The sequence below is a fragment of the Genypterus blacodes genome, unplaced genomic scaffold, assembly GCF_046128005.1.
Source record: "Genypterus blacodes isolate CSIRO-AG114 ecotype Tasmania unplaced genomic scaffold, CSIRO-AGI_Gbla_v1 ptg000277l_1, whole genome shotgun sequence".
Taxonomy (NCBI): domain Eukaryota; kingdom Metazoa; phylum Chordata; class Actinopteri; order Ophidiiformes; family Ophidiidae; genus Genypterus; species Genypterus blacodes.
The window spans coordinates 143404-168277 of record NW_027467068.1 but is presented as its reverse complement, the minus strand read 5'-3'; the positions used below and the strand labels follow the sequence as shown (position 1 = coordinate 168277).

The window sequence follows — 24874 nt, the reverse complement described above, 5'->3', positions numbered from 1 at the left end:
TGGCGGCGTGGATAGAACACGCATCAGAGCCTCAATTCCAATTTCCAACAGCCCCTGAAAGCAGCATTCCAGATCCCTAACCAGCTCGTAAAGGCAAATCCACTCCTATAGAAATAAATGTCTAGGGTTTCAGTCCGGACACGTGATTACAGCGGCGACCAGCTGTGACCGACTCGTCCTCTCTCTCTTCCTCTCTCTCTCTCTTCTTCTCTCTCCGTGTACTTCATCAGCATTCAGCGCCCGATGCGGTGGAACCGGTTGAATAAAAAGGTAAAAGCTGCGTCCGCTGCAAAGAGAACAAGCAATGAGTGCAGAGGAAGGTCAGCAGTCACATCCTTTTTATCACTCGGCACACACACACACACTCACACACACACACACACCAAAGGGCCTCCAGGAGCAAAGATGAGAAGGTCGACAGTGTGTTCTTTACAGTAAAAGATCTTCAACACCTGTCATCATCTCCCATTTCTTCCTCACACTCTCCTCTCCTCCCCCATCAACACACCCCCGCACCACTTCAACACCTCCAGCGAGTGTGTGTGTGTGTGTGTGTGTGTGTGTGTGGAACATCCTGAGACCTGAACTTCTCCCTCCGACATCAAACCTACAAAGCTTTTAGGTTTATGATGGCAGATGGACTGAATTGGGAAGGACTTAGTAAACTTTTGCACCAATGCTTGACCATCTGAACGAGAGAGAGAGAGAGAAAGAGAGAGAGAGAGAGAGAGTGACGAAACCTCTCTGCTCGCCTTAAGCTCCTCACACCCGCCGTCTTACCTGCACTCTCCTCCTTTACTGTCGAACCCATCCATCACACACACACACACACACACACACACACACACACACACACACACACACACACACACACACACACACACACACACACACACACACACACACACACACACACACACACACACACACACACACACACACACACACACACACACACACACACACACACACACACACACACACACACGCTAAGCCTCCGGGTCTTTAAAGGAGCCCAGATCGGTGAACCCTCGGCACATGAGAGAGCAGGATTAAGTTGTTTACAGAGCCGAGGGGCCGTTATCACGCCACACATTAACACACCACACACTCACAAGTCTGTCAAAGAGACGCAAACATACACACTGCGGGGGCGGGGCCGGGAGGGGGAGGGGTCTCAGAGGAACGGGAGCGGTGACTCAGCCGCAGTAATAAGCGGCGAGGCTCTGCGGCGATGATAAAGCGATAGGAGCTCTGCTGCCTTGGTGGAGGCACTTGGGCAGACTGATGAGGCCGGGAATGAAAAGGTTCCAAACCCACGACGGGTTCGTCTCCGTCTCCGTGTAAACACCTCTCAGTGTTTACATGCCGACTGAAACTTATTGCATATATTGATGTTTACATTCATGTTGATGTTAACGATGCAGACGTTTAAACTCCGCCCCCTGGTGGCCGTTACATCTCCATGGAGATCGATAGAAGCTGCAGATTCATAACACTCTCAACCAGACTTCTGTTCTTTCATTTACATACATCGATACAAATGACTCAGGGATTCTACATCGTATCTCTGGTGTAGAAGAAGAACTGAGTTACATTTTACTTGCACAGAATCAAATCCATCATATTCTCCCTGCAGTCACTTCCTGTTAACTAACAGAGCCCACATCACACACGGCCAGGGAGCAGGAAACACGTCGACTCCCACACGACATCGCCCCTCACGTTTACGACGACAGATTTATAACGGCTACAAAATAGCGGCTCGGCGGCCGTAAACAAGGAGACGCGGGGAAAACAGCGCGGACACGACAGACTAAACGGGCCGGCGCTTTAACGCAGCTCAAAGTGTCGGGAGGAGATCAGGTGATTTACGCGAAGACGGATAAACGCGGCGTTCCTTTATCGCTTTGACGCTTTGAGACGACGACCGACACCAGTAAAAACCTGGAGGTGAAGGTCATTGATTAAAATACAGTCGGAAACACCCGAGCGACTGATATGAGGACACAAAGCTGAGGCTGATCAAACGTGAACATGTCTCCTCAACAGTAGGTGGCGCCATTGGGCAGAAAGTAGAGAAGTAACCCAGTAAGGCCCGTCTCAAACCGGGCCGAGTGCTCAGGGAAACTCTGGCGTTCACCGACGGTCGAGGTACAGTTGGAAAAGACCAGATGAAGGACGAATACGCAGAACAAGCGCTGACGTCCTCGCATGAGGACGAGCCAGAGAGGGGCGAGGACGACGGAGACATATGCTCCATCACTTTCATTATCAGCTCTGTGTGGGACGCGACCCAGGACCGTACCGTCACGCTGGGCCCGTCGGCCGTGATTAACATCACAGCCCGGCCGAACCTGTCCGCTCTTGCTTTGCAAGGGCGACGTGAAGAGGAGGAGGAGGAGAAACGGGACGGATCGCCGCAGGAAACAGACATGAAAGATGCTGCTGTTATTAAAAAACGCCCTCTTTACACAACAACATGTACACACACACGCACACACACACACACACACTAACCTCAAACTCCCCTTCTGTGCATATTTCACACACACACACACACACACACACACACACACACACACACACACACACAGCCGCAAATGACGGCGGAGCCTCTGCTAACACGGCTCCAGCTGCTGGGAAGATGGAATCAACCCAGAGAAGTTACAGGAAGAAGAGAGTGTGTGTGTGTGTGTGCGCTGTGGTACACAACATCCAACCATCAATCACATACACACACACTACAGATTGTAGTTGCCGAGTGATAAGATGGAATTTGCGGAGACTGAGTGGCGAGTACAGAAAATGGCCTGGAGGTGTGTGTGTTTGTGTACAAGTGTGTGTGTCTTCAAAAACACCCACAGGCAAAAGCGGTGAATAGGGAGATACATCACCCAAAGGTCTCTAGGTCTCTCTCTCTCTCTCTCTCTCTCTCTCCACCCCTTCATCATAATTTCCCATATTAAGTGTCGGTGGATCCTTTGGGTGCTCTGGTTGTTTGTCGCTCTGTTCCCCTCTGTGGGCGTCACGTCGCCTCACATGCTGCGGCGCCGCTCTGGCCACGCCCCTCTCCATATGTATCTGAGGCAAAGGCGGAATGTGAGAACGCTCGGCGGGGAGCCTGGAGACGCGTGAGATGATTAAAATGTTCATTAACACCCATCAGTCCAGGTGATGAAGTCCCATCACACACCCCTGCTGCGCCCACATGCAGACTGTGACGCACACACACACACACACACACCTGACACACAGGCAGTGACCACCTGGCCCCACTTGTAACAAACAATATGTAGTGTCACACCTCTCTGGTGTCGGGTAAATAAAACGTGTCTGTTGCATTAATTGCCACACGCACACACACACGCACGCACACACACACGCACACACACACACACGCCACCCACCGTTACCTAAATGAAAGTCCTGCACAGTTTGAGTTTGAGGTAAACAGGTTCAATCTGTCTGATTAAGAGCCGCGGGGCGACGGGCTCTCTGGTTAAAGTTGGGAGTCCCGGGATAAACGGAGGTCGGGTCACGTGGAGGATGACTCAGCCTTTGCTCTTTCCCCATCTGCCTACTGGGACGTAAATAACTTCATAACACAAACCTCTTACACACCACTTACAACAGCTTCTGGCCCACCTACAGCCGCCAATACACAGTTTAATTTAGGCCTCAGTAGTCACACACACTCTCACACACACACCATGTCTCACCTACACTCACTCAGGGCGACATGGGATTAGTTAACGAAAACACACACACGGTGTACACGCACCCAAATCCAGCCACACAGAACACACATTTAATATAATCTCCCCACACACCACTGAGATCTGTTTCCTATCACATTAACCCTCACACACACACACACACACCTCATCGTTAATAAACAAGTAATGAAAATCCACCTCCACATGCGTCCACACACACACACACACACACACACAGGAGTCACCTCAACAGAGACATCACTGCTCCCAAAATGACACACAACACACACCTCAAGTCTCTTCATCACACCAAGCCCGAGTGTGTGTGAGTGTGTGAATGAGTACACACACACACAGACGATTCAATTGTGTGCAAATTAATAAGAATCGCATTGATGCAACACACACACACACACACACACACACACACACACACGCACACGCACACGCGACCTCCCCGAGGCTCTACAAGGACAAATGCGAGCTGGTGGAAGAGCCATACACACAAATCTGTGTGTGTGTGTGTGTGGGTGTGATGAATAAGTCACACACTCCTATTAGGGCCGGCAGCTGTGACAAATGTCTCTCATTCACTCATTAAGCCGATGGCGTGAGAGGAAGCGGGAGCGAGCGCGGCGGCGGCGCAGACGCAGGAAGCTTATTGGCTATAAAGTGGCCGTGTAATCCGCTCCCTTATTGCAGAAGAAGAAGCTGCCGTCCACGCCGCCTTTATTTATGCACCGATTACACACGGACGCCGTGACAGGCGAGCGGATCAAAGCCGAGAGGACGCGGAGGTGAGCGCCACTTCCCGTCACCGCCGCATCTTAATCGCAACAACCAGAGAAGGGAGGATGGAGAGGGAGAAGCCTGCAGGTAACCACGGAGACGACCAAAGCCTCAAGTCCTCACCTCCTCAGGCCGGCGTTCCCTGGGAGCCGAGCTTTACTGTAATGGAATAATGGAGCGTTCTGATCAAAGGAAAATGAGAGGAAATGGAGGAAGAGGGTTCCGTCTCTCCGCACCAATTGACCTTTGACCTCCCACTGGTCTTTGTATCCCTCTCTCGCTCTGCCTGGCACTCAACGGGTTAATAACTTCTGATCCCCATCTCAGCGCTGGCAGGCCAATTCTTTCTCACACACACACTCAAACATATCGCCACGGGAACAATTTCAGCCGACGGTGCGGAGCAATCAGCCGCGTGGAAAGGAAAGGTCAAAGGTGAAAGTGCTTTCCCAGGGTTCAGCGGCGACGGTGAAATACCCCCCAGAGGAGAGTCCAGAGCGTCCAGAGAGTCCAGGGAGTGGAGCGCGAGAAGACGAGGATAATCGACTTGGACAACAGCACGACGTCACACACACACACACACACACACACACACACACTTCTCTCCTAAGCCAACACATCATTTTAAACGTAGACACATGTTTACAGTGAAACCTCTTGGAGTCGTCTCTTTCTCCACGCTCCCTAACTCACAGGATGATGTCGTGTTCTGTGTCGGCAGAGATGACATGAACTCCAGACTATTTGGGGATTTTGTCGCAGACTAAAACATCAACGGGAGACGAGCGTGCGTGTGTGTGTGTGTGTGTGTGTGTGTGTGTGTGTGTGTGTGTGTGTGTGTGTGTGTGTGTGCCTGTGTGCGTGTGTGTGTAGAGGAAGGCGCTGCTCTCAAGGCCTGAGTGAAGTGACAAATGTTTAGGGAACTGCTTAAGGATCGTCAAAACACAGAGGAACCTTTTATGACAGGTTAGTGTGTAAGTGTGTGTGTGTGTGTGTCCCTGGTGACTCCTCTTCATGGAGCTCTGCCTTACAGTAAACATGACTCTCACTGTTACACTACAACTCCTCTGGGGTTTTTGGCTAATGGCTTCTCTTAATGACACACACACACACACACACACACACACACACACACACACACACACACACACACACACACACACACACACACACACACACACACACACACACACACACACACACACACACACACACACACACACACACACACACACACACACACACACACTGATGTTACGCATACGAGATGAGTGCTAATGATGACATGTAAAGTATGCACACATCCTGCCGCTGCCTCTAATGGTGTATGTGTTCATACATGTTACAAGGCCAGGGAGGAAGAGGAGCAGAGAGAGGAAGAGGAGCAGAGGGAGGAAGAGGAGCAGAAGGAGGAAGAGGAGTAGAGAGAATAAGAGGAGCAGAAGGAGGAAGAGGAGCAGTGTTTTGTGGGACGTCATCTGCGCCTGAGGAGCGATGGAGAGACCACGATCACCTCGACGGCGGCGTGATTAGAGGGGCGGAGCTTCACAAATGGCGACGCAGAGATCACAGGGAAGCTCGCCGACGGCACACGAGAAAGAGACGCTTATGTGTCAATTCACCCTCCAACCCTCCGCAGTGTTTCTGCTCCTCACACACTCTAACCTACACACACACATGCTTGTAGTCGACATCAAAGGAGGAGGGAGCGAGCAGCATCATTAGCAGGGGAGGGAGAGAGAGAGAGAGAGAGAGAGAGAGAGAGAGAGAGAGAGAGAGAGAGAGAGAGAGAGAGAGAGAGAGAGAGAGAGAGAGAGAGAGAGAGAGAGAGAGAGAGAGAGAGAGAGAGAGAGAGAGAGAGAGAGAAGGAAATCTTTAAGATGGAACTGCAGAGAATCACCACGACTGGCAGGGCGGAGGGAGCAAGGGGGGAAGGAAAGGAGAGAGGAGAGAAAAAGGAGAAGGAGAAGGCTTCAAACTCTCGTCTCTCTTTTCTCCTCACAATCACACACAACGTCTCCGACACAAAAGCAATCATCTGATCCTCTCAGGCTGTGGATCTCAGCGCCACACACACACACACACACACACACACACACACACACACACACACACACACACACACACACACACACACACACACACACACACACACACACACACACACACACACACACACACACACACACACACACACACACACACACACACACACACACACACACACACACACACACAGGGCCTCGGGGCTGGGCTGATAGCCGCGCTGCCTCCTTTGCTCCTAAATGTAATTATCCATGATGTGGACGCTCTGTAATCTTTTGTTTGTTTGGTCTTTACACACAACACTGCTCACATCCCCCAGCAAACAAGAGGGAGGATATGGAACACACCACAAAAACTCCAGACCAGAGGAGAGTGTGTGTGTGTGTGTGTTGGTGAGGTCGTGGATCTGAGCCCCTGAGAAAGGCATCAGAACAACCCTGGCATGTGGAGGCGACTGATGACCTCATTTCTGTGTTTGAGAGCAAAACAGATGGACGGGGACTCAGATATCCAATCTAATATCGGGTCAGTGTGTGTGTGTGTGTGTGTGTGTGTGTGTGTGTGTGTGTGTGTGGCTCACCGTCGTCGCCCTGGCTCCCCTCTCTCTTCAGCATCTGTACCGCCCCCACATATTTCTTCAACTGGACCTTCAGGACCTCATTCTCCCTGCACACACACACACACACACACACACACACACACACACACACATCTTAAAACAGGCTTGTGTGACGACAAAGTTATTTTAAATCAGGAGTTTTGATTGATCAGAAAAGGTCTCTATAAACGATAACGACATCATCTGACGTCGGCTTTAGTTCCAAAAGGTGGTGAAAGGTGAGGCACCGGCTCCTCTGCAGGCCCGTGAGCTGGATGCTGACCTGCATATCTAATTACAGAAACATTTGTGCAGCGCTGCGGGTTAACGGCGGCAGTAAACGACGTCCTGATGACAGCTACATTAGCCGCGTACGCCGGCGAGCCGAGTCTCCTTACGAGCCGCCGCTGATTTAACATCGGAGACTTCAGGGAGATAATCAATCAGAGCGGGAGTGCAGCTTTATGAGCCCGGCTGTTAAATTTAACAGTCTTTGTCTTTGTCTTGCTCCGCTGCCCCTCATTTCCACCGCTGCCCCTGCTTATCAGACCCCCCCCCCCCTACACACACACAACCACACATACACACACACACACCCCGAGACCTCTGGGATCCACCTGACGAGCTCTCTGAGGAGGTGTCGGTATCAGAACCACCCACAGCCCAGACGCTCTGCCAGACTGATTCAATTAGAGCCCATACATGCTGCCTGTCTTTGGTGTGTGTGTGTGTCTGTGTGTGTCTGTGTGTGTGTGTGTGTGTGTGTGTGTGTGTGTGTGTGTGTGTGTGTGTGTGTGTGTGTGTGTGTGTGTGTGTCTCTTCACTCCCTCCACCATTTTGTCTCTCTAAGTTCACATAAAGTGCAGATGATGATGTAATGATGGCGGGGCTGGTTCTGGCTCGTCAGCACACCGTGTGTCTGAGGTTCTGAGGAAATATTTGATAAACAACTTAAATGCTGTTAGAAACCCAACTGTCACGGTTAATTATTAGTGTGATAACAAGAACAAGAAGGAACTCGGCTCCATCTGAACACGGCTGACAGTGAGAAGTCTGGTTGAACTCTGCTGCCATCCTGTGGTAACTAACACTGAATGGTTGTCTATGGCGCAAAAAGTTGTGTTTAAACATAGAATAAGGTTTAGAAATCTGCTTCGAAACACAGCAGAGGGTCGGCATGGTTACTGAACCAACACTCAGTCTGTTTACATGCCTCTAAACTTCATCAACCTGATTAGAATCTGAGTTTGCACACAGATTAGTGAATCCCTGTTTATTCTCTTCATGCCTCCCGTGTTTCCATCTTTCCCCAGGATTCAATCACCAGAGGAGCGATTCTCTCCTGCATCACGCGTGCAGCATCACAACACACGCATAGATCACGCCTGCATCCACAGTGCCAGCAGGTCCTGAGGGAAATATGAGGAGACGAACACACACGCCGCCGTCAGACCGTCAGCGGCGTGCGAACATGAGCTTCCTGCACGACCTCATCACCTCACCATCATCACCATCAACATCATCATCAGATCCCTCTTCCCCTCCCAGACATCAGATTCTCGTCCCTTCCCTTTGGTTAGCGGGAGCGACGCCGCACGCTAAGCATCCTGTTAAGACCCTGAGGCGCCGCTGTCACTTCACCTCCCTAACTCCTGGCGCCTGTGCTGCGACGCGGAGCGGCTCATTTGAATTCCTGCGCCGTCAAAGGAGAAGATTACTAAATCATATTTTCTGTTCCGCGCCCGCCGAGTTCTGCTTCATGAATTTGGGACGCCAGCAGAGAAAACAAGCTTGTTTACACGCCGTCCGCACGCCATTCCTCAAATATGTCTGAATTATTGAATGTGATGATTTTAACGACCCACTTTGGCGACGGATCACATCTCCACGACTTTACATAACAGGGAACCCAGCCGCAAACACTTTCCTACCTTCTGGGTTCTTACTTTCTTTCTTTTACCTCTGAAAGGTCAAACAGCGAGGTTTCCTGCACCGCTCGGCTGAACGACAACAACAACAACAACAACAACATCAAAAGCAATGAATTTAAATGAAAAGAAGCCCCCCGGGGAGCGACGAGACCTCAGAAGCTGGAGGAGACAAACAGACGTTTTGGATCGGCTCTTTGTCCAGAGATTGAAGCCGTGACGTCGCCGCGCGCGTTGGGAAAAGGCCGGAGCGTCTGGAGCGTTAAGAGAGCGAGGGAACATGCAGCGGGAAGTGAGCGCTCCTCCTTTAGGGACGCTAAAGAGGAGCCAGTCAGCAGAGGAGGCCTTCGTCATTAAGTCTGTGACCCAGATATATTATTAGTGTACATTTCTACTGGCAGGATAATGAGACTATCAAGCTCCAAACGCTGGTTGATGTCATTATTGAAGCCGAGTCAGCGTTTCCTGCCGCTCCACGGGAGAGACGAGGGGGAAGCGTGTTTACACTGCGGTTACACAATACCAGCAGCAAACTGAGGTCATCACATATTTATAATACTGGAACTTCTAAACCGGCCATCTATAGATCCATACAGGCCACGCCCACCTGCGCCTGATTGGATCAAACCTGTGTAACGTCTTCCTGCGTCTTCCTGCCATTTTGACTTCAGTGGCAGCGGCACAGATAAATAAACACAGAGTGCAGGGAAGCAGAGGAGCGGCGGTGCCTTCAGGTTCATTTGGGAGGAGGATCTGATTGAAATTTCATGTTTGGCGTGGAAACAGAAGCGAGCGAGTGTGTGTGTGCGCGTGTGCGTGTGCGTGTGCGTGTGTGTGTGTGTGTGTGTGTGTGTGTGTGTGTGTGTGTGTGTGTGTGTGTGTGCCTGAGAAAAAAGGCAAAAGTGGGACTAATAAAGGGAGCGTGTGAGAGTGAAGATGCTGCTCTTCTCTTTAAGAACAGGAAGCAGAATCGGCCTCTCTGGAGACGCCGGAGCTCAAACTGGGCTCAGTAATTACCTGAGCTGAGTCTGAGCTGCTGCTGCTGCTGAGCTTTTATCAGGGCTCCATTTCCCCCTTTAGCTTTATTAGCCCCGGCTCGGTAACGCGGCCTTAACTCCTAACGTAAACACGCGGCTAAATTGGCCGGGCGTCAGGTGAATGCCCGGCGTTTGTTTGGACGCCTGAACGAAGCGATCAGGCGGGGTAAAGCTCTGCTCAAACAAAACACACACACACACACACACACACACACACACACACACACACACACACACACACACACACACACACACACACACACACACACACACACACACACACACACACACACACACACACACACACACACACACACACACACAGACGGGTGGCTGGTGTGTTAACCCCGGGGGGTGGAGCCTCATGATTGACTTCCCAAAGACAGAAAACGCCAGGAAACGACAGAAACTTCACAGCCGCCTGCTTGAAAAGAACCGAGCTCCAAAAAGACATCTGCTCTCCTTTCCTTTGTGTGCGTGTGTGTGTGCGTGTGTGTGTGTGGTTGTGTGTGTCCGGCCCGTGACGCGCTCTGGCTGCCGTCCCCGCTGCAACGAGGCCGCTCTGTATTCTGCTCTGCCAACTGTGGGCGACACAGCGCGGCGAGAAGCTTCAGGGGGAGACGGAGCGTTTGTGCCGACTGATTGAACCTGTCGAGTCCAGAGAACGAGTCTGACGACGACGCCATCAGAGCAGTGTGTGTGTGTGTGTGTGTGTGTGTGTGTGTGTGTGTGTGTGTGTGTGTGTGTGTGTGTGTGTGTGTGTGTGTGTGTGTGTGTGTGTGTGTGTGTGTGTGTGTGTGTGTGAGCAGTGAAAGCGTCTGTCTTTGGTCACTTGGGATTAAATGTGTAATGCTAAACAACAAACACACACACACACACACACACACACACACACACACACACACACACACACACACACACACACACACACACACACACACACACACACACACACACACACACACACACACACACACACACACACACACACACACACACACACACACACACACACACACACACACACACACTCCCATTTCCTGCCATCTTGTATTTGTATGTTCCTGCTCCTGCTCTCCGCTCTGCAGCTGCTCTACGCGTCAGAGACCGGAGCTCTGGATGCCGCTCACTGTACGAGCGGCCGCACATGTAGGACGGATGGACAGAGGGCGTGGGCGGCGATGTGTCAACATGTATGTTCTATATATTTGGATGAGTGTGTGTGTGAGGGTCCTATACAGTGTCTGTATGTATATGTGTGGGATGTGTGTGTGTGTGTATGTATATATGTGGGGGGTGTGTGTGTGTGTGTGTGTGTGTGTGTGTGTGTGTGTGTGTGTGTGTGTGTGTGAGTAAGCGAGCAGCCCACTCCCCACTGACTGATTCTTACTCAACTCAGATCTATCTGTGCCACCCCCACATGGCTGAACTCACTCACACACACTCTCACACACTCTCACACACGTCCATCTGCTCTGAACCTGTAAATACTTCACACACTCCAAACATCGCTCCAGGTGCGATCACAGAGCGTCTATGTGACCTGCAGGGCCGCTCAGAGTGATCGAGTCGCTCCGTCTGATGTCATGTCAGATTTCCCCGGCGGGCTTTAACGCACGCACGCGCACACACACACACACACACACACACAAACGCAGCATTGTGGGGGAAAGGCGTTGACTCTGGCCGTCTGTGAGCGGCCCTGGCAGCTCGCAGCGCTCTCTCTCTCTCTCCCTCTCCCTCTCCCTCTCTCTCTCGCTCGCTCCCTCTCTCTCTCGCTCGCTCCCTCTCTCTCTCTCTCTGCCGGCTGCTCCTTCACACGTATTTATAGACGCTATTGATCGAGCCGCATTTGGCCGAGAAGGAAAAGCAGCACTTGAAGTTTAGAGGCTGAGAATGAATAGGAGGATATAGAATAGAATCGCGCGTGTGTGTGTGTGTGTTAGTGAATGTCTGTGTGGTGTGTGTGAGTGTGTTAAATACACGTCGGGTGTCAGGATGCAGAGAGAATGAGGTCATCGACGCTCCTTGGAACTCGTTGGCATTCCCACTTAACTTTCCCATGTGTCAGGTCCTGAACTTCGCTCGAATATATAAAAAAAAAAACAGACCCATCAGCCCCGAACTCGACTCCCGCCGCTCGCTGATCCCCTCTGCGGGCGGCGTGCGGCGGCGGTGGGGGGGGCGGGGTTACTATGTGAGGAGTGACTGGCTGGGTCTTTCTGTCAGGCCTGCTGAGGGATGACTAATCCTCTATTTAAAGGGCCGGCTGAAGCCTTCTGGCATATAGGCAATCAATGGTAGATGGTGGAGTGATGCGGCGGGCTCTCAGGGAGCCGGCGGGGGGTCGTTACCGCTATAAAGGAGCCAGAGGCCACTCATGAGCCGCGCAAGACGGAAAATCTAAGACTGGAGTGGGAATCTGTGGAGAGGTGAAAGTTTCCCGCGTCGCTGTGACATTTATCAGCCGATACGCCGAGGAGCGAGGCGGCGAGGAGCGAGGGGCCGAGGGGCCAAGGGGACGCCGGCTATTCAGGCCCCGGTTTGTTAGCGTTGAGGCGAGCGCTGACGTAAACGCTGCAGTGCGACAAAGAAATGCGATAAACGGAGAAACCCAAAGTTGGACGAGGCGTTTGGAAGAAAGTTCATCATCGACTCGTCAAGTTAAGTTTCCTTCTGGCTCGCGGTGACGTTTACTCGGGCGCTACACGTCGCTAAACACGTCGATAAACACGCCGCACGCTTCACGGCGAGTTACCTGGCGAGCGCCTGGACCTTGGCCGTGTGTCGCTCCTCCAGCTCGGCCAGCTTCCTCCTCAGCAGCTCCGTCTCCTGCCTCAGGCCGGCCGAGTGTTCCATCTCCCCGTCCAGCAGGCCGCGCAGAGACCTGGAGGACACACGGACACACACACACACACACACACACACACACACACACACACGTCAAGTCAACAAGGGCGTCTCCTTCTCCGCCCCTCGCCAGCGGCTCCCAGACGCAGAGGCAGATTACACAGGCGTATAAAGAGGAAGATGAAAAGTGTGTTTGTGCTCCTTGTGTTGTGTTCAATGACCCTGAGCAGGTGTGAAATCAGCGTAAAGCGCAGCCTCAGGTGGCTTTATTGCATCAAAACACTTTAAATGAGTCTCCTACCCAAAGTCGACGCCGTGCGGGACGAAAGGGAAACAAGATGACACAATCTCCACCGAGAGGTCAAACAATATCTTCATCTGGTGTGTGTATGTGTGTGTGTGAGTGTGTGTGAGTGTGTGTGGGGCCTGTGAGCAGCAGATAAGAATCGTCTGTCTGGACTTACGTGTTTTGTTCCTCCAGCTCGTCCTTCCTGTTCATCATGGCGACGATGGCCTGACGCAGCTCCACTGGAAGAGAACACACACACACATAAGTACTTCAAATACACCGAATACACGTATAAACTCACACCATCGTGTTTCCAGAGAGCCTGCCAGAGGAGACAGAGGTGATATAGAGCCGCACGCTGCTCTGGGCAAGATCTGCCGACTCTGCAGTTACTATGAGACGTTCACACACACACACACACACACACACACACACACACACACACACACACACACACACACACACACACACACACACACACACACACACACACACACACACACACACACACACACACACACACACACACACACACACACACACACACACACACACACACACACACACACAGAGCAAAACACTGGCAGGTTCTCCAGGCTACATATCTGTGGATTATCTGCGGTGCTGTGTGCCGTGCCGTCCTCAGGCTGCACGACAGCGCTGGGTTGGCTCTGGTTTGGTGGTTTGAGGGTTAAATGCTGCGCTCAATGCTTTCACACCCTTGGAAGGAATTAAATCAGAAGCAGGAGGAGATCAGCACTCTAAACTTTCTAATAAAGCACACACACACACATACACACACACACACTGCTGAATCTGCTCTCAGGGTTATTAAGGACAGATTATCAGTGTGTGTGTGTGTGTGTTCCCATATGGACCTTCATCAAGATTGGAAAAAGGTTAAGTTTGATCCAAACCTCCACACGGCTCGACTCACACTCTCCTGTTTTTCCTGCACACACACACACACACACACACACACTCTTATCACTGGCTCCTTTCTCCACATCAGGAGGCAGAAATAAGCGTGTCCTTTAGGTCGACCACGCGTTCCCAGCAGGAGAGCCAGGAGCCATTAGGTCGTCAACAGAGACGACCAGGCCATACATGCCTGTGGTCTCACACACGCGTGCGCTCCCATCCAGGTAGAGCGAGTGTGTGACTGTGTGTGTGTGTTCCAATAATAGATGCATTAGCAGGGAGCTTGGGCCATGTAATCGAGGTGGCGTGTGAATTATAAACCCCATAATGTGCAATCAACGCACCGCTGGGCTTCATGCGCCGGCGGAAGCTGGCACAGAGCTCTTGTTGCTCTTTTGCTCATTCCCGCTTCTTCCTGCCCACCGAGGAAGTGAAACCTCTGCGACGCCATTCAGACGCAGCAGGTGAGCTGTGAGGACATCATCGGGACACAAACGCCTCCTTCAGCCGCCTGTGACCCAGAGGAAGTGAGCTGGATGTGTGTGTGTGTGACTTAAAGGAGCCGTCTGTAAGGACAGGGAGGGTAGTTACTGTCCTCGCCCAGAGAAAGAGACCGTGGAGGAGGCGAGAACACACTACTTTGAGTTCTGTTTGTTCTTTTTGCTTTCCTGCTGAATCCACAGAGCGCTCCTCAACCGTGTGGACGCTCCAGATTGAGCAACGGCGCTCTGGCTGTATTACGCGCGATGCCGACTGCCAGAATGAGCCCACTTGAAGGCGAAACATGCCGACGATGTAAAAACCCTTCCAGGCTTGAGCCGTTAAAGAAGAAGAGGAAGAGGAAGAAGAAGAAGAGAGCGTCCATCTGTGAGCTCAGTATGTTCATCAGGCTCAGACTTCCGGGAAATGCGGGCAAAGGGACAAACTAAAGTGAGATATTTGGACTTTTATGGGAACAATCTGTGTCTCATCATCATTTGTGGTTGAGTATATTTCCCAGAAGGACTTGCAGCATCTCTCCCTGAGCTCAGCCGAGCCGTTACGTTCACGTGTAAGCGGCGAGAGCAGGAAACACAAACTCCCTCGCCTCCGTTACTCAGTGTCGGAGTGTAAAATGCGTTTGGGTTTGGCTGCTTCTCTCCCGCAGAGACGTGGAGCTCCGCCTCGGAATTCTGCCCTGATGGATTCCTGGCCGCCTGGTTGCTGTCGGATGAAGGAAAAGGACTCTGGCGCTCTTTTGTTTCCTGGCGCGTGGGCGGACGAGGCTGTCTCTGGACAGACGGACGCTCTCTGCCCCTTAAAGATTAGTTTCTGTTTCCTGCCTCTACCTGTGACCATGTGACCTCCTCTGACCAAGGGCTAATAGATTGGACTGGCCTTTGTGTTCCTCTCCCTCTCACACACACACACACACACACACACACACACACACACACACACACACACACACACACACACACACACACACACACACACACACACACACACACACACACACACACACACACACACACACACACACACACACACACACACACACACACACACACACACACACACACACACACACACACACAGAGGAATCAAACAGCATCAGTGTGAGCCTCTGAGGGTCTAAGCTCTGATTAGCTCCAGGGCAGCGAGCAGAACACCGACCACACTCCAGGCCGGAGCCAAAGCCTGTGAGGGTTGTAAGCCAGTCAAACACACACACACACCCACACACACACGCTCTGGCCCACATGTGAAACCTGATTTGCCGATGTAAATGTGGGGCCTTCACACTATCCGACTTTCCTTCACACTCTTCTCTCCCGATTCCTCTCAGGAGCAAACAGAGTGTGACAGGGGGAAAGCTGGCAGAGCCCTGGAGCAACAGTGCCCCCTGCTGGATGCTTCCAGGCACAGCAGAGGCACAGAGCTCCTCTCCTCCTGCCACACACACAGCCTCACCGACTGAGAGCACAGCAGCAAAACAAAGGATTGAAGTGTGAGGGACGAGGAGGAGTCACAGCTGCTTCACTCGTTTGAGAGGAAACTTCAGCTTCAGGTCACAGGAGCAAAGGGAGAAAAGATGGAGGGCAGGTTTGTGGATGTTTGTGTTGGACGCCGCCGTGACACGGAAACACGAGTCAGCAGAAAATGTTCTTACTCACAGGGCACAAACCAGGGACCACGGAACAGGTCTGACAACAAGAACAAGAACATCGTGAACACAGAGAGAGAGAGAGAGAGAGAGAGAGAGAGAGAGAGACTCACCCTCTGTCATGGACTTTGGCAGAGCAGCTGTTGGCAGTGAGGTTGATAGAGCAGCAGGTTGAGCCGGTGAACCCGACTCCAAACTGAAACACATTCCACATTTCATTTTATTACGTGTCTAAATGAAGCTGCAGCACAGGTACAGTGTGTGTGTGTGTGTGTGTGTGTGTGTGTGTGTGTGTGTGTGTGTGTGTGTGTGTGTGTGTGTGTGTGTGAGACCCACCTGTACGGCAGCTGCGGCGTGGCGGTTCCCTCGCCGTTTCCCAGGGAGCCCGTGGTCCCGTCGTCGCAGTGATGAGGGAAGGAGGCGGCGTCCTCCACTGAGCTCGCTGAGGCACAGAGGGAGGGGAAAGTTAAGGTGCGGCCCAAAGGGAGAGACGCCGCCCACCAAACCTGCGGTCGGCGCTCCGCTCTGACGCGCGACAGAATGAAAGAAACCACTTTCCTGACACTTCCCCTCCTTTACTGTAACAACACCTGAGCACACATGACAGCTTCCTCCTCCTCCTCTTCATCCTCTGTGAAGACGAGCATCTCACTGTTTGTTGACATGTTGTTGTCGGAGGTGCGACACGAGGAAGCTGCGATCTGTGCCTGAGGCCTGTGCGTGTGTGTGTGCGTGTGGTGTGTGTGCGTGTGTGTGTGTGTGTGTGTGTGTGTGGCGGCGTCTCTCACCTGGCTGAGGGTCTGCAGGGTTCAGGGGGATGAGGATGTTGGGGCTGCTGCGCTCTGCCATGGCCTGCAGGGGGCTCCAGGTGGAGACGCTGGACAGACTGCCCACCAAAACCCTGAGGACAGACAAACCACTTTACCCCCGACACCTGACCCCTGACCTCTGACCTCTACTAATCTCATAAACTTTACCACTGGGTCATGTGACTCACTGATCACAGCTGGTGGTCTCCTCTTCCTGCGTTTGCGCTCGAGGTTTGTACATCTCCTCCTCCTCCTCCTCCTCCTCTTCCTCGTTGTCGATGCTCTTCCTGTCCGGGAGCGGAGGCGTGGCTACGGCTGCGGGCGTGCGGCAGGGACGAGGCGACCCCACCCAGCCCACCACGCTCGGCTCCGCCTCCACCTCTGCCTCCGCCAGCCCGTTGTGGGCGGGGGGCGACTCGGGGAAGGACGGCACCAGAGGCTCCGGGGGGTCCAGGGGGTCCGGGCCTTCCTCCACGCTGCCCTGCGGCGGAGCGGTGTGGCTCTTCCTCATGCCGCCCGTCTTGTTGGCGTCGTCCTCCGCTTCCTCCTCATCCTCGCCTCCGCCGCCGTCCAGGTCGTCGAAGGAGATGATGTTGGTGACCTTCTTCTTCCTCCGCCGCTCCTTCCTCAGCCCTGAGTCTGAGCGGGACAAAGCAGTCACACTTAAGTTTCTCTCACCTTGAATAGAACGAGACGTAAACGTATTCAGACGTTCTCCTATAACCTCCAAACCGACATCCGTCGTAAAAACGTAGCGCCGGCGTCGGCCATTTATTCTGTGTAAGCCTTCAGAGTGCAGCTTTAATTGGCTCTTCATCCTCTAAACTGCTGTGATTCCGCTCATTCTGCAGCGGCTGAGCCTGAGCGAGACGATTCACGACGCAGCGTCTCACCTTCAGCACTTTGCTCAGCAGCTCAGAGGATTTCATTTGCACTCATTTCCTGAGGAAAAAGTTTCACCGCCGCCACGCAAACAAAAAAGTGTTTGAGCGAGGAGGAGAGGAGGGACGAAGGAGGTCGGCGCCACAGACTGACTAGCTTCACCTGGTTTCCTGTTGTATCAAAAACTGAAGCGCTGCTGTTTTTGCTGCATCATCATCACCACCACCTGATGATGATGATGATGATGATGATGATGCAGCAGATAGAAGCGCCACTGAGCTGCGACCTTGATCTCACCGGCTGAGGTGCTGCGCGGCAGGACGGGCAGAGGGTCCGACGCTCCGTCCGCCCGGGGGCTGAAGCCCGGCACGGCGGCGGTGGCGGTGCTGATCTCCCTGAGGAGGCTGCTGACTCCCTGAGTGGACTCCTTCCACAGGCTGCCGATGCCCTGAGTGGACTCCTTCAGCAGGTTGGACACGGCCGAGCCTCCTCCTCCTCCTCCTCCTACGCCGCTCCCTCCTCCTCCGCCGTTCAGGTCGGTGTTGTCGATATTGATGGCAAACAGGATGGAGTTCAGGCCTGCAGAGGAGCAGAGGAGCAGTGTGAAGCTTTATGGTTCTAAACTGATCTATCATCATCATCCTCCTCCTCCTCCTCCTCCTCACACTGACCTGCAGCCATGGTGGGCAGCATGCTGGCTCGCTCCTCGTCCAGGATGAAGGCCCAGTCTTCATAGTAAGTGCTGGGAAACACACAATCTGTTAACAACACGCAGCCGTAAAGAGCCTCTGTGGTTTGTGTGCGTGTGTGTGTGTGTGTGAAGATGGCGTCCTGACCTCAGGCGCGGCCGGTCGGCCAGCAGCGAGTGGAGCGAGCGTTCCAGCGAGTGTTCGTTCAGAGCGCAGCGCAGCCAAGCACGACCGCGACCCAGCTCAGACGAGATGTGACGCAGAGAGTAGAAGCGCTGCAGCTCGTGACGATTCAGGTGCTCCTTCACGTAGAACCAGAAGGTCAAGTCTGGAGGAGAGGAGAGAGGAGGGGAGAGGAGAGAGAGGAGAGGAGAGGAGAGGAGAGGAGAGGAGAGAGAGGAGAGAGAGGAGGAGAGGAGAGGAAAACAGGAGAGAGGAGAGGAGAAGAGAGTGATTGATTCTGTTATTCCCCGGGGAAGTAAAGTTTATGAGGTGAAGACGATGTCACACTCTTCCTCCTCTGCCATCCGTCATAAAATTAGCATACGAGCTTCAAATAAAGTTTTAGTGACTAAAATAAAAAGTGGAGCATATTTCTGTGTTTAAAATGAAGCTCCACTGTGACTGACTGACATACAGGCGTGTGAGCGAGGATGAGGTCAGAGGTCACACACTCCTGCTCCAGCTTTGAACATTAAAATAAAGGTTCTCAAGCTCTGGCCTCCTCTGCTGTGTGACAGAGAGACGGACGCTTACAGACAAACAGAAGTGAAACAGGGAAGCAGGAGGCACGTCTAAGTGTGTGCCACCATCTGCTCCCTCCCCAGGCTGTGTGTGTGTGTGTGTGTGTGTGTGTGTGTGTGTCAGGTGTCTCTAACTGTTTCCCTCCCGGTGGTTTAGACTCAGACTCAATCCGATGAGGACGATTGAAACGCAGACGAGTTCCAGGTTTTATAGCTCAAATATGCAGTTTGATCCGCGGGAGGCCGACGCCCACAACGTCATCACATCACGTCAACTGGCATCGCGTCTGAGGCCGAGAAGTCCTCCAATTATGACTCTCAATGATGAAACTTAAGAAGGTACAGCGCCACCATCAGGCTAACATTTAAATCTGTCACACTAACATGGCCTCTCTCTTCTAATCAGCCTTCCTGTGCCTGACTCAAACTCTCAGAATGGCGGCCTGGGGGTTTTGGAGTGCAGCGCCGTGTGTCTGCCCACTCAGCAGACGCCCTCGCCCTCGCTCCCTCCCCCACTCCCTCCCTCCCTCCCTCGCTCCCTCGCTGGGCTGAGCACCGTACCTGCTTCGGCCTTGCTGCTGAAGCCGGCGGCCTGCTTGAGGGCGGCGGCGGTGAGGGCCAGACCTCTGCTCTTCCTCAGGCCGTGCTGCAGCACCGCCTCAAACTGGGCGCACAGACAGATCACCCTGCAGAGGAGAAGAAGGAGGAGGAGGAGGAGAAGGAGGGAGCTCACATCTTCATTCAAATAACGTGGAATGTGTGAAAGTAGGTGGTATGGACGAGATCAGACATGTGAGAGAGACGCTTCACCTTACTGAGATTACAACACAAACAATCAGCAGGTACAAGTAACCAGGGGCAACACAGGAAGACCAGACGTGTGTGTGTGTGTGCGTGCCGTGACTTCTTACCTGCTGTCTGAGTCGGTGGCGATCTCCTTCCTCCCTCCAAAGCGGATTTGGCACTGGAAGGATACGGAGGAGAAAGATGGAGGAGAAAGATGGAGGAGTTATCCTGCTGCGCTCAGAACACACTTAAGATCTAATCAGGCGTTACAGTGTGAGAGGAGGGGGTCATGTGTTTGTATTCACACACGCAGCAGCCAATCACGTGACCCGGCTGGAGTCCTGACCACCATAAGATAAAGATAAAGAGAGAAGATGGAGAACTAAGAGGATTTCAGACCGACTGCTGTTTTCAAGCTTCGCCCTGACTGGATCTTAGAGAGTTTGAGCTCTAAAAAGTGTCTGACATGGTTCAGTCCGGTCGGGTCGGGTCGGGTCGGGCGCTCACCTGTTTGACGGCGTCCAGCAGCCTCTCCAGGAGGTGCTGCCTCTTTGTGTCGCTCTGCTGCTGCATGCCTGCACAGGGGAGAGGAAACAGATCAGCTTCAATGAGCCACAGAGAGGGTCAAAGGTCAGAGGGGAACAGAATTGTATCTAATGACACTTATGACATCATGCAGAGGAGCTCTTAGAGGCTTTAACACGGGATCATGGATTCTACAGACTCCAGATCTGGGAAGTGAACGCCACATCCTGTTTATCTCCAGACTGCTCAGACCTGAAGATGATGACGTCATCCCGTTCATGGACGTAAGCAGGCGACACTCAGGCAGAGATGAGTCGCTGCTCGTGTCTCCATTAATTATTCATGGTTAACAGGAAAAGGAAATGAAGCTGAGCTGAAGACACAGAAACAGTCAGGACAGAGACTCAGGCTGGTTGGATACATTCAGGGACGAGCAGGTGTTTACATCTGGATGAGCTTTAAGTGAGGATAGAACTCAACTTCACTAAAGACTTCTTTTGTATTAAACTGATGACAATCACAATAAACACAACAACACTACTAACGACTCCTTCCTCCACACTGGCTCAGGGTTCAGTGCCTTGCTCTAGGGCGCCTAAACAGTGGATACAGAGCAGCAGTCAGTGGAGCATCAGACACAAAGATAACCACACCAGACAGAGACGACCCCACCCTACCACACACACACACACACACCCACACACACTATCAAAACACAGTTTACTCTCGCCTGATTTGTGCAGCCAGTGTGTGTGTGTGTGTGTGTGTGTGTGTGTGAATATATACAAAGTACTGCAGAGTGTAAACATAATTGTACTTCAGGTGCTGAATCATCAATGATCATCAGTAGGGTGTGGGTGTGTGTGTGTGTGTCTCAGCTGACCACACACTTGATGACACAGACAGTTTGACATGCTTAGGGTTCGAAACTGAAACTTTATAAGTTGTGACTGTGAACTCGCTCTTGATTTGGGACACAAACACACACACAAACACACACACACACACACTCACTCAGCTCACCGTTCATGCTGGCGTCTCCGGTAGTCGTGATGTGCAGGTTTAGCAGCTCAGCACCGGCGGAGGAAGCTACCGAGCCCGCGGGGCCATGCTGCCGCCCGGAGCCGAGCTGGAAGCACCCACACCCGGGCTGAGGACTGATGCTCCCGCGGAGAACCGTCAACCGAACCGAGAGGCCTGCCGGGTCTACAACAGGCGAGCATGCAGCGGCTCCACGGAGGCTGACAGGCGGGAGAAATGAGCGGGACACCGGCCGGAGCGGAGAGCGAGAGCCATGGAGGCTGCAAGCCCGGGGAGAAGCGCCGCGTGTCGGTTGAACGAGTCTGCGGTCCGTCAGGAGCCTGGGACAGAGCGGAAAGAACACGGAACAAGTCTGGAGAGAGCCGAGGGGAGGTCACATGACCAAACACTCCGCTGTCATATGACGCGCAAAGCACCATGGGAGCTGTAGTTTCTGGATCAACGTGACGGCTCTGCGCCTACCAGAACATTTAGATGAACATTTCCTGTTTTACATGGCGACTTCCTCACATTTTAAATTGATTATGTGCTGAATTTGTGCTTTGTTTGTCAATTTGTCAACAATAAGATTTACTAGGATCCATCTGAGTGTGTTTGTCTTCACATTAGAGGAGAAGGCTGCAGTGTGTGTAGGTCTTCCCTGTGTTTCCTGTGTCTGATCTAATTCACACTAAGAGGCTGCAGGAAGGCCGACACTGATCTGTCTGAATCAGATAACCTGATGGCTTCAGCCGCACTCAGATATGAAGAGGAACCTGTCTGACCTTCTGTCTAATCTAATCTAATCTCACACTCAGGTTCTGCTTTCTGCATGGATTTACAGCACACATAGTATACATGGTGCTTATGTAAGTTACACAGGCATACTGCTAGTTTACAGGGGCAGGATTGAATACACTGCACACACACACACACACACACACACACGCCAATAACAGCTACTGAACATTCTCTCAGAATCACTCAAACCTCAAAACCTATGAGAAGGCACCCAGAAGTTACTACAGGACAGAAATACATGAAGAAAAGGTCCAGGGTCAAAGGTCAAAGGGAAAACACTTTCTGAGGAGATGTTGAACAGATTAGAATTGAAAGTTTTGTGTCATTTTGTGTCCCAGCTTGAATGAATAAATGAATTTAAAGTAGGAGCAAGGCGGCGATACTCGTGTTTACATTTTATTCAACAATAAATACAAACTATTCACACCTTTATGTCACAAAGGGACATTCAATTGAGGTCCAGGAATTAGAACATGAAGCACATGTGAAGCCTGCGGAGCTTTAAAGAGCTCTACTGAAGAACATTTTGATTCCTTTAACTCTCTCTCTTCTTTTCAAACATCAATGATAACAAAACAATGATGCACGAGGAAGCTGTGGATTGAAATCAGTGCAAAGTTGACATCTTATCTGTTAGATAAGAGATAAGAGTGCCCGTTAATCATTACCAGTGTTGGTTTGCATGCCGATCGCCTGCAGAATAAAGAACATGAAGATTCTGTGTGTCTTTTGTGTCTTTTGTGTCTTTGTGGTTGAGTTCAGATTGCCAGCGTCTCTCTCATGCCTTCCTTAGATGAAGAGGTGAATGTGGTGTTGTAGATGGTGGACAGTGACACCTCCGTGCTCGTCTGCTGGCCCGAGTGCGGAGGTTTGACGTTTCCCTCTCTGCCTGACCTGCCGTTCCTCCTGAAGGAGGTCCTGATCCCGCTGGAGAGCCGGTCGGACATCCTCCTCACCACCCGGGTCAGCCCGTGCCTCCTCAGCTTGGTCAGGCCCACGTCGTCCTCCAGCTCCTCGGGCGGCACGTCGATGTTCCCCGAGTACCAGAAGACCCACCAGATCAGGCTGAAGAAGATGACGATGGCCCCGCCGTAGATGAACAAGTCGTGGACGGCCAGCCCTCCAAACGCCCCCACCATCATGATCAGCACCCCCAGGATGTCGTGGGCCACTGCGAACCAGAAGGAGCACTTGCAGCGTCCGACCCCGCTGTACGTCCTCTCGGTGAGCGGCTCCACCTGGATGGATGTGGACATGGCGGCAACGCGGCTCCTCCAAATCCCAAATGGTGTCTGATCCAGGTGTCGGTAGTCCCAGCGTGGGAAAGCTTCCACTGACCGTCCTGCTATTGTCACGTCTCCACAGCGTATGCAGCTGCAGCACGGCAACTGTGAGGCTCAACCTGCAGTGACGCTGATCAAAGTACAATGAACTCAGTTATCAGGAAACCAAGCAGCGCGTGATTTAAAAGAGAACGGCCTCATCGTCCCGGAGAGAAAGGATGTGTGTGAGATCAGATCAAACATGTCCAGCTCGCCCCTCTTGTCCTCCTTGGTGATGTCATTATGTCCCACGTCTCCCTCAGGCGGCGTAGCTGCATCGTTTCCTCCTCAGCTTCTCCTTCAGGACAGGGATCCACACCAGCCCCAGCACCACAAACATCAGGCCCACAGACAGGCAGGCCGAGGCCACCGAGCGGGTCGCCTGGGCCGCGCCCGGCGACCTGAGGAGCAGGAGGAGGACTGCGCCCACGCCGAACATCAGGGCTCCCATCACCATGGCGATGATGGGCTTGTGCAGGTAGGCCCAGCTGGGGGTCACGGCGGGGTCTGAGTGAGCGTCTGAACAGAGGCTCTGACACGCAGAGGCAGCGTCTGCACTCACCTCCATGTCTGCATCTGAGGTCAACATCAGGGAGCAGCGGAGTCACCTGGAGCGAAGTCACCTGGAGCGGAGTCACCTAGAGCAGAGTCACCTGGAGCAGATTCACCTAGAGCAGAGTCACCTGGAGCAGTCACCTGGCCGTACGAGCTCTATCCTCTCTGAAGCCTGTGTGTGATGCGTCTCTTATGAGCTGGCTCTCTTTGTTTCCCCCTGTAATTCCAGACGGCCCAGCACGCCCACACAGGCGCTGGACTGCACGGCTGAATGGAGGAGCAGGCCGGCCCACCTGTCTGCAGCTTCACTCACTGACCGGCTGCTCAGAGCGACTGCCCCGTCACCATGGCACCTACACACCCTTACTAACACTGATATGTACGAGTTACATGTGAGAGATGAAGCGTGTGGAGTGTGT

At 52.6% G+C, this 24874-nt stretch overlaps 2 protein-coding genes across 2 annotated transcripts in view; both read right to left on the bottom strand.

Annotated features, from left to right (window-relative positions):
• Positions 1-22239, bottom strand: part of snx29 (sorting nexin 29) — a 62674-nt gene extending 40435 nt beyond the window's left edge. The window contains exons 1-14 of the mRNA XM_076171983.1: positions 21781-22239; positions 20740-20807; positions 20358-20410; positions 20008-20132; positions 18851-19031; positions 18686-18756; positions 18312-18593; positions 17321-17771; positions 17112-17224; positions 16660-16765; positions 16437-16519; positions 13432-13495; positions 12876-13004; positions 7135-7220 (exon numbers count right to left, since the gene is read on the bottom strand). Coding sequence (XP_076028098.1) covers positions 7135-7220; positions 12876-13004; positions 13432-13495; positions 16437-16519; positions 16660-16765; positions 17112-17224; positions 17321-17771; positions 18312-18593; positions 18686-18756; positions 18851-19031; positions 20008-20132; positions 20358-20410; positions 20740-20807; positions 21781-21787 — 1819 coding nt within the window. The 5' untranslated portion in view covers positions 21788-22239. The remainder of the gene's footprint in view (positions 1-7134; positions 7221-12875; positions 13005-13431; positions 13496-16436; positions 16520-16659; positions 16766-17111; positions 17225-17320; positions 17772-18311; positions 18594-18685; positions 18757-18850; positions 19032-20007; positions 20133-20357; positions 20411-20739; positions 20808-21780) is intronic.
• A 1060-nt stretch (positions 22240-23299) lies between these two features.
• On the bottom strand, positions 23300-23995 carry LOC143017244 (transmembrane protein 238-like). Its single transcript, XM_076171977.1, has one exon. It carries the CDS (start codon positions 23832-23834, stop codon positions 23337-23339), a length of 498 nt encoding a protein of 165 aa, XP_076028092.1. The 5' UTR covers positions 23835-23995; the 3' UTR covers positions 23300-23336.
• Positions 23996-24874: the final 879 nt, after the last annotated feature.

What these genes read in the sequence shown, in the direction of transcription:
- LOC143017244 (XM_076171977.1), bottom strand. Translation starts at nt 23,834, where the DNA reads ATGTCCACATCCATCCAGGTGGAGCCGCTCACCGAGAGGACGTACAGC.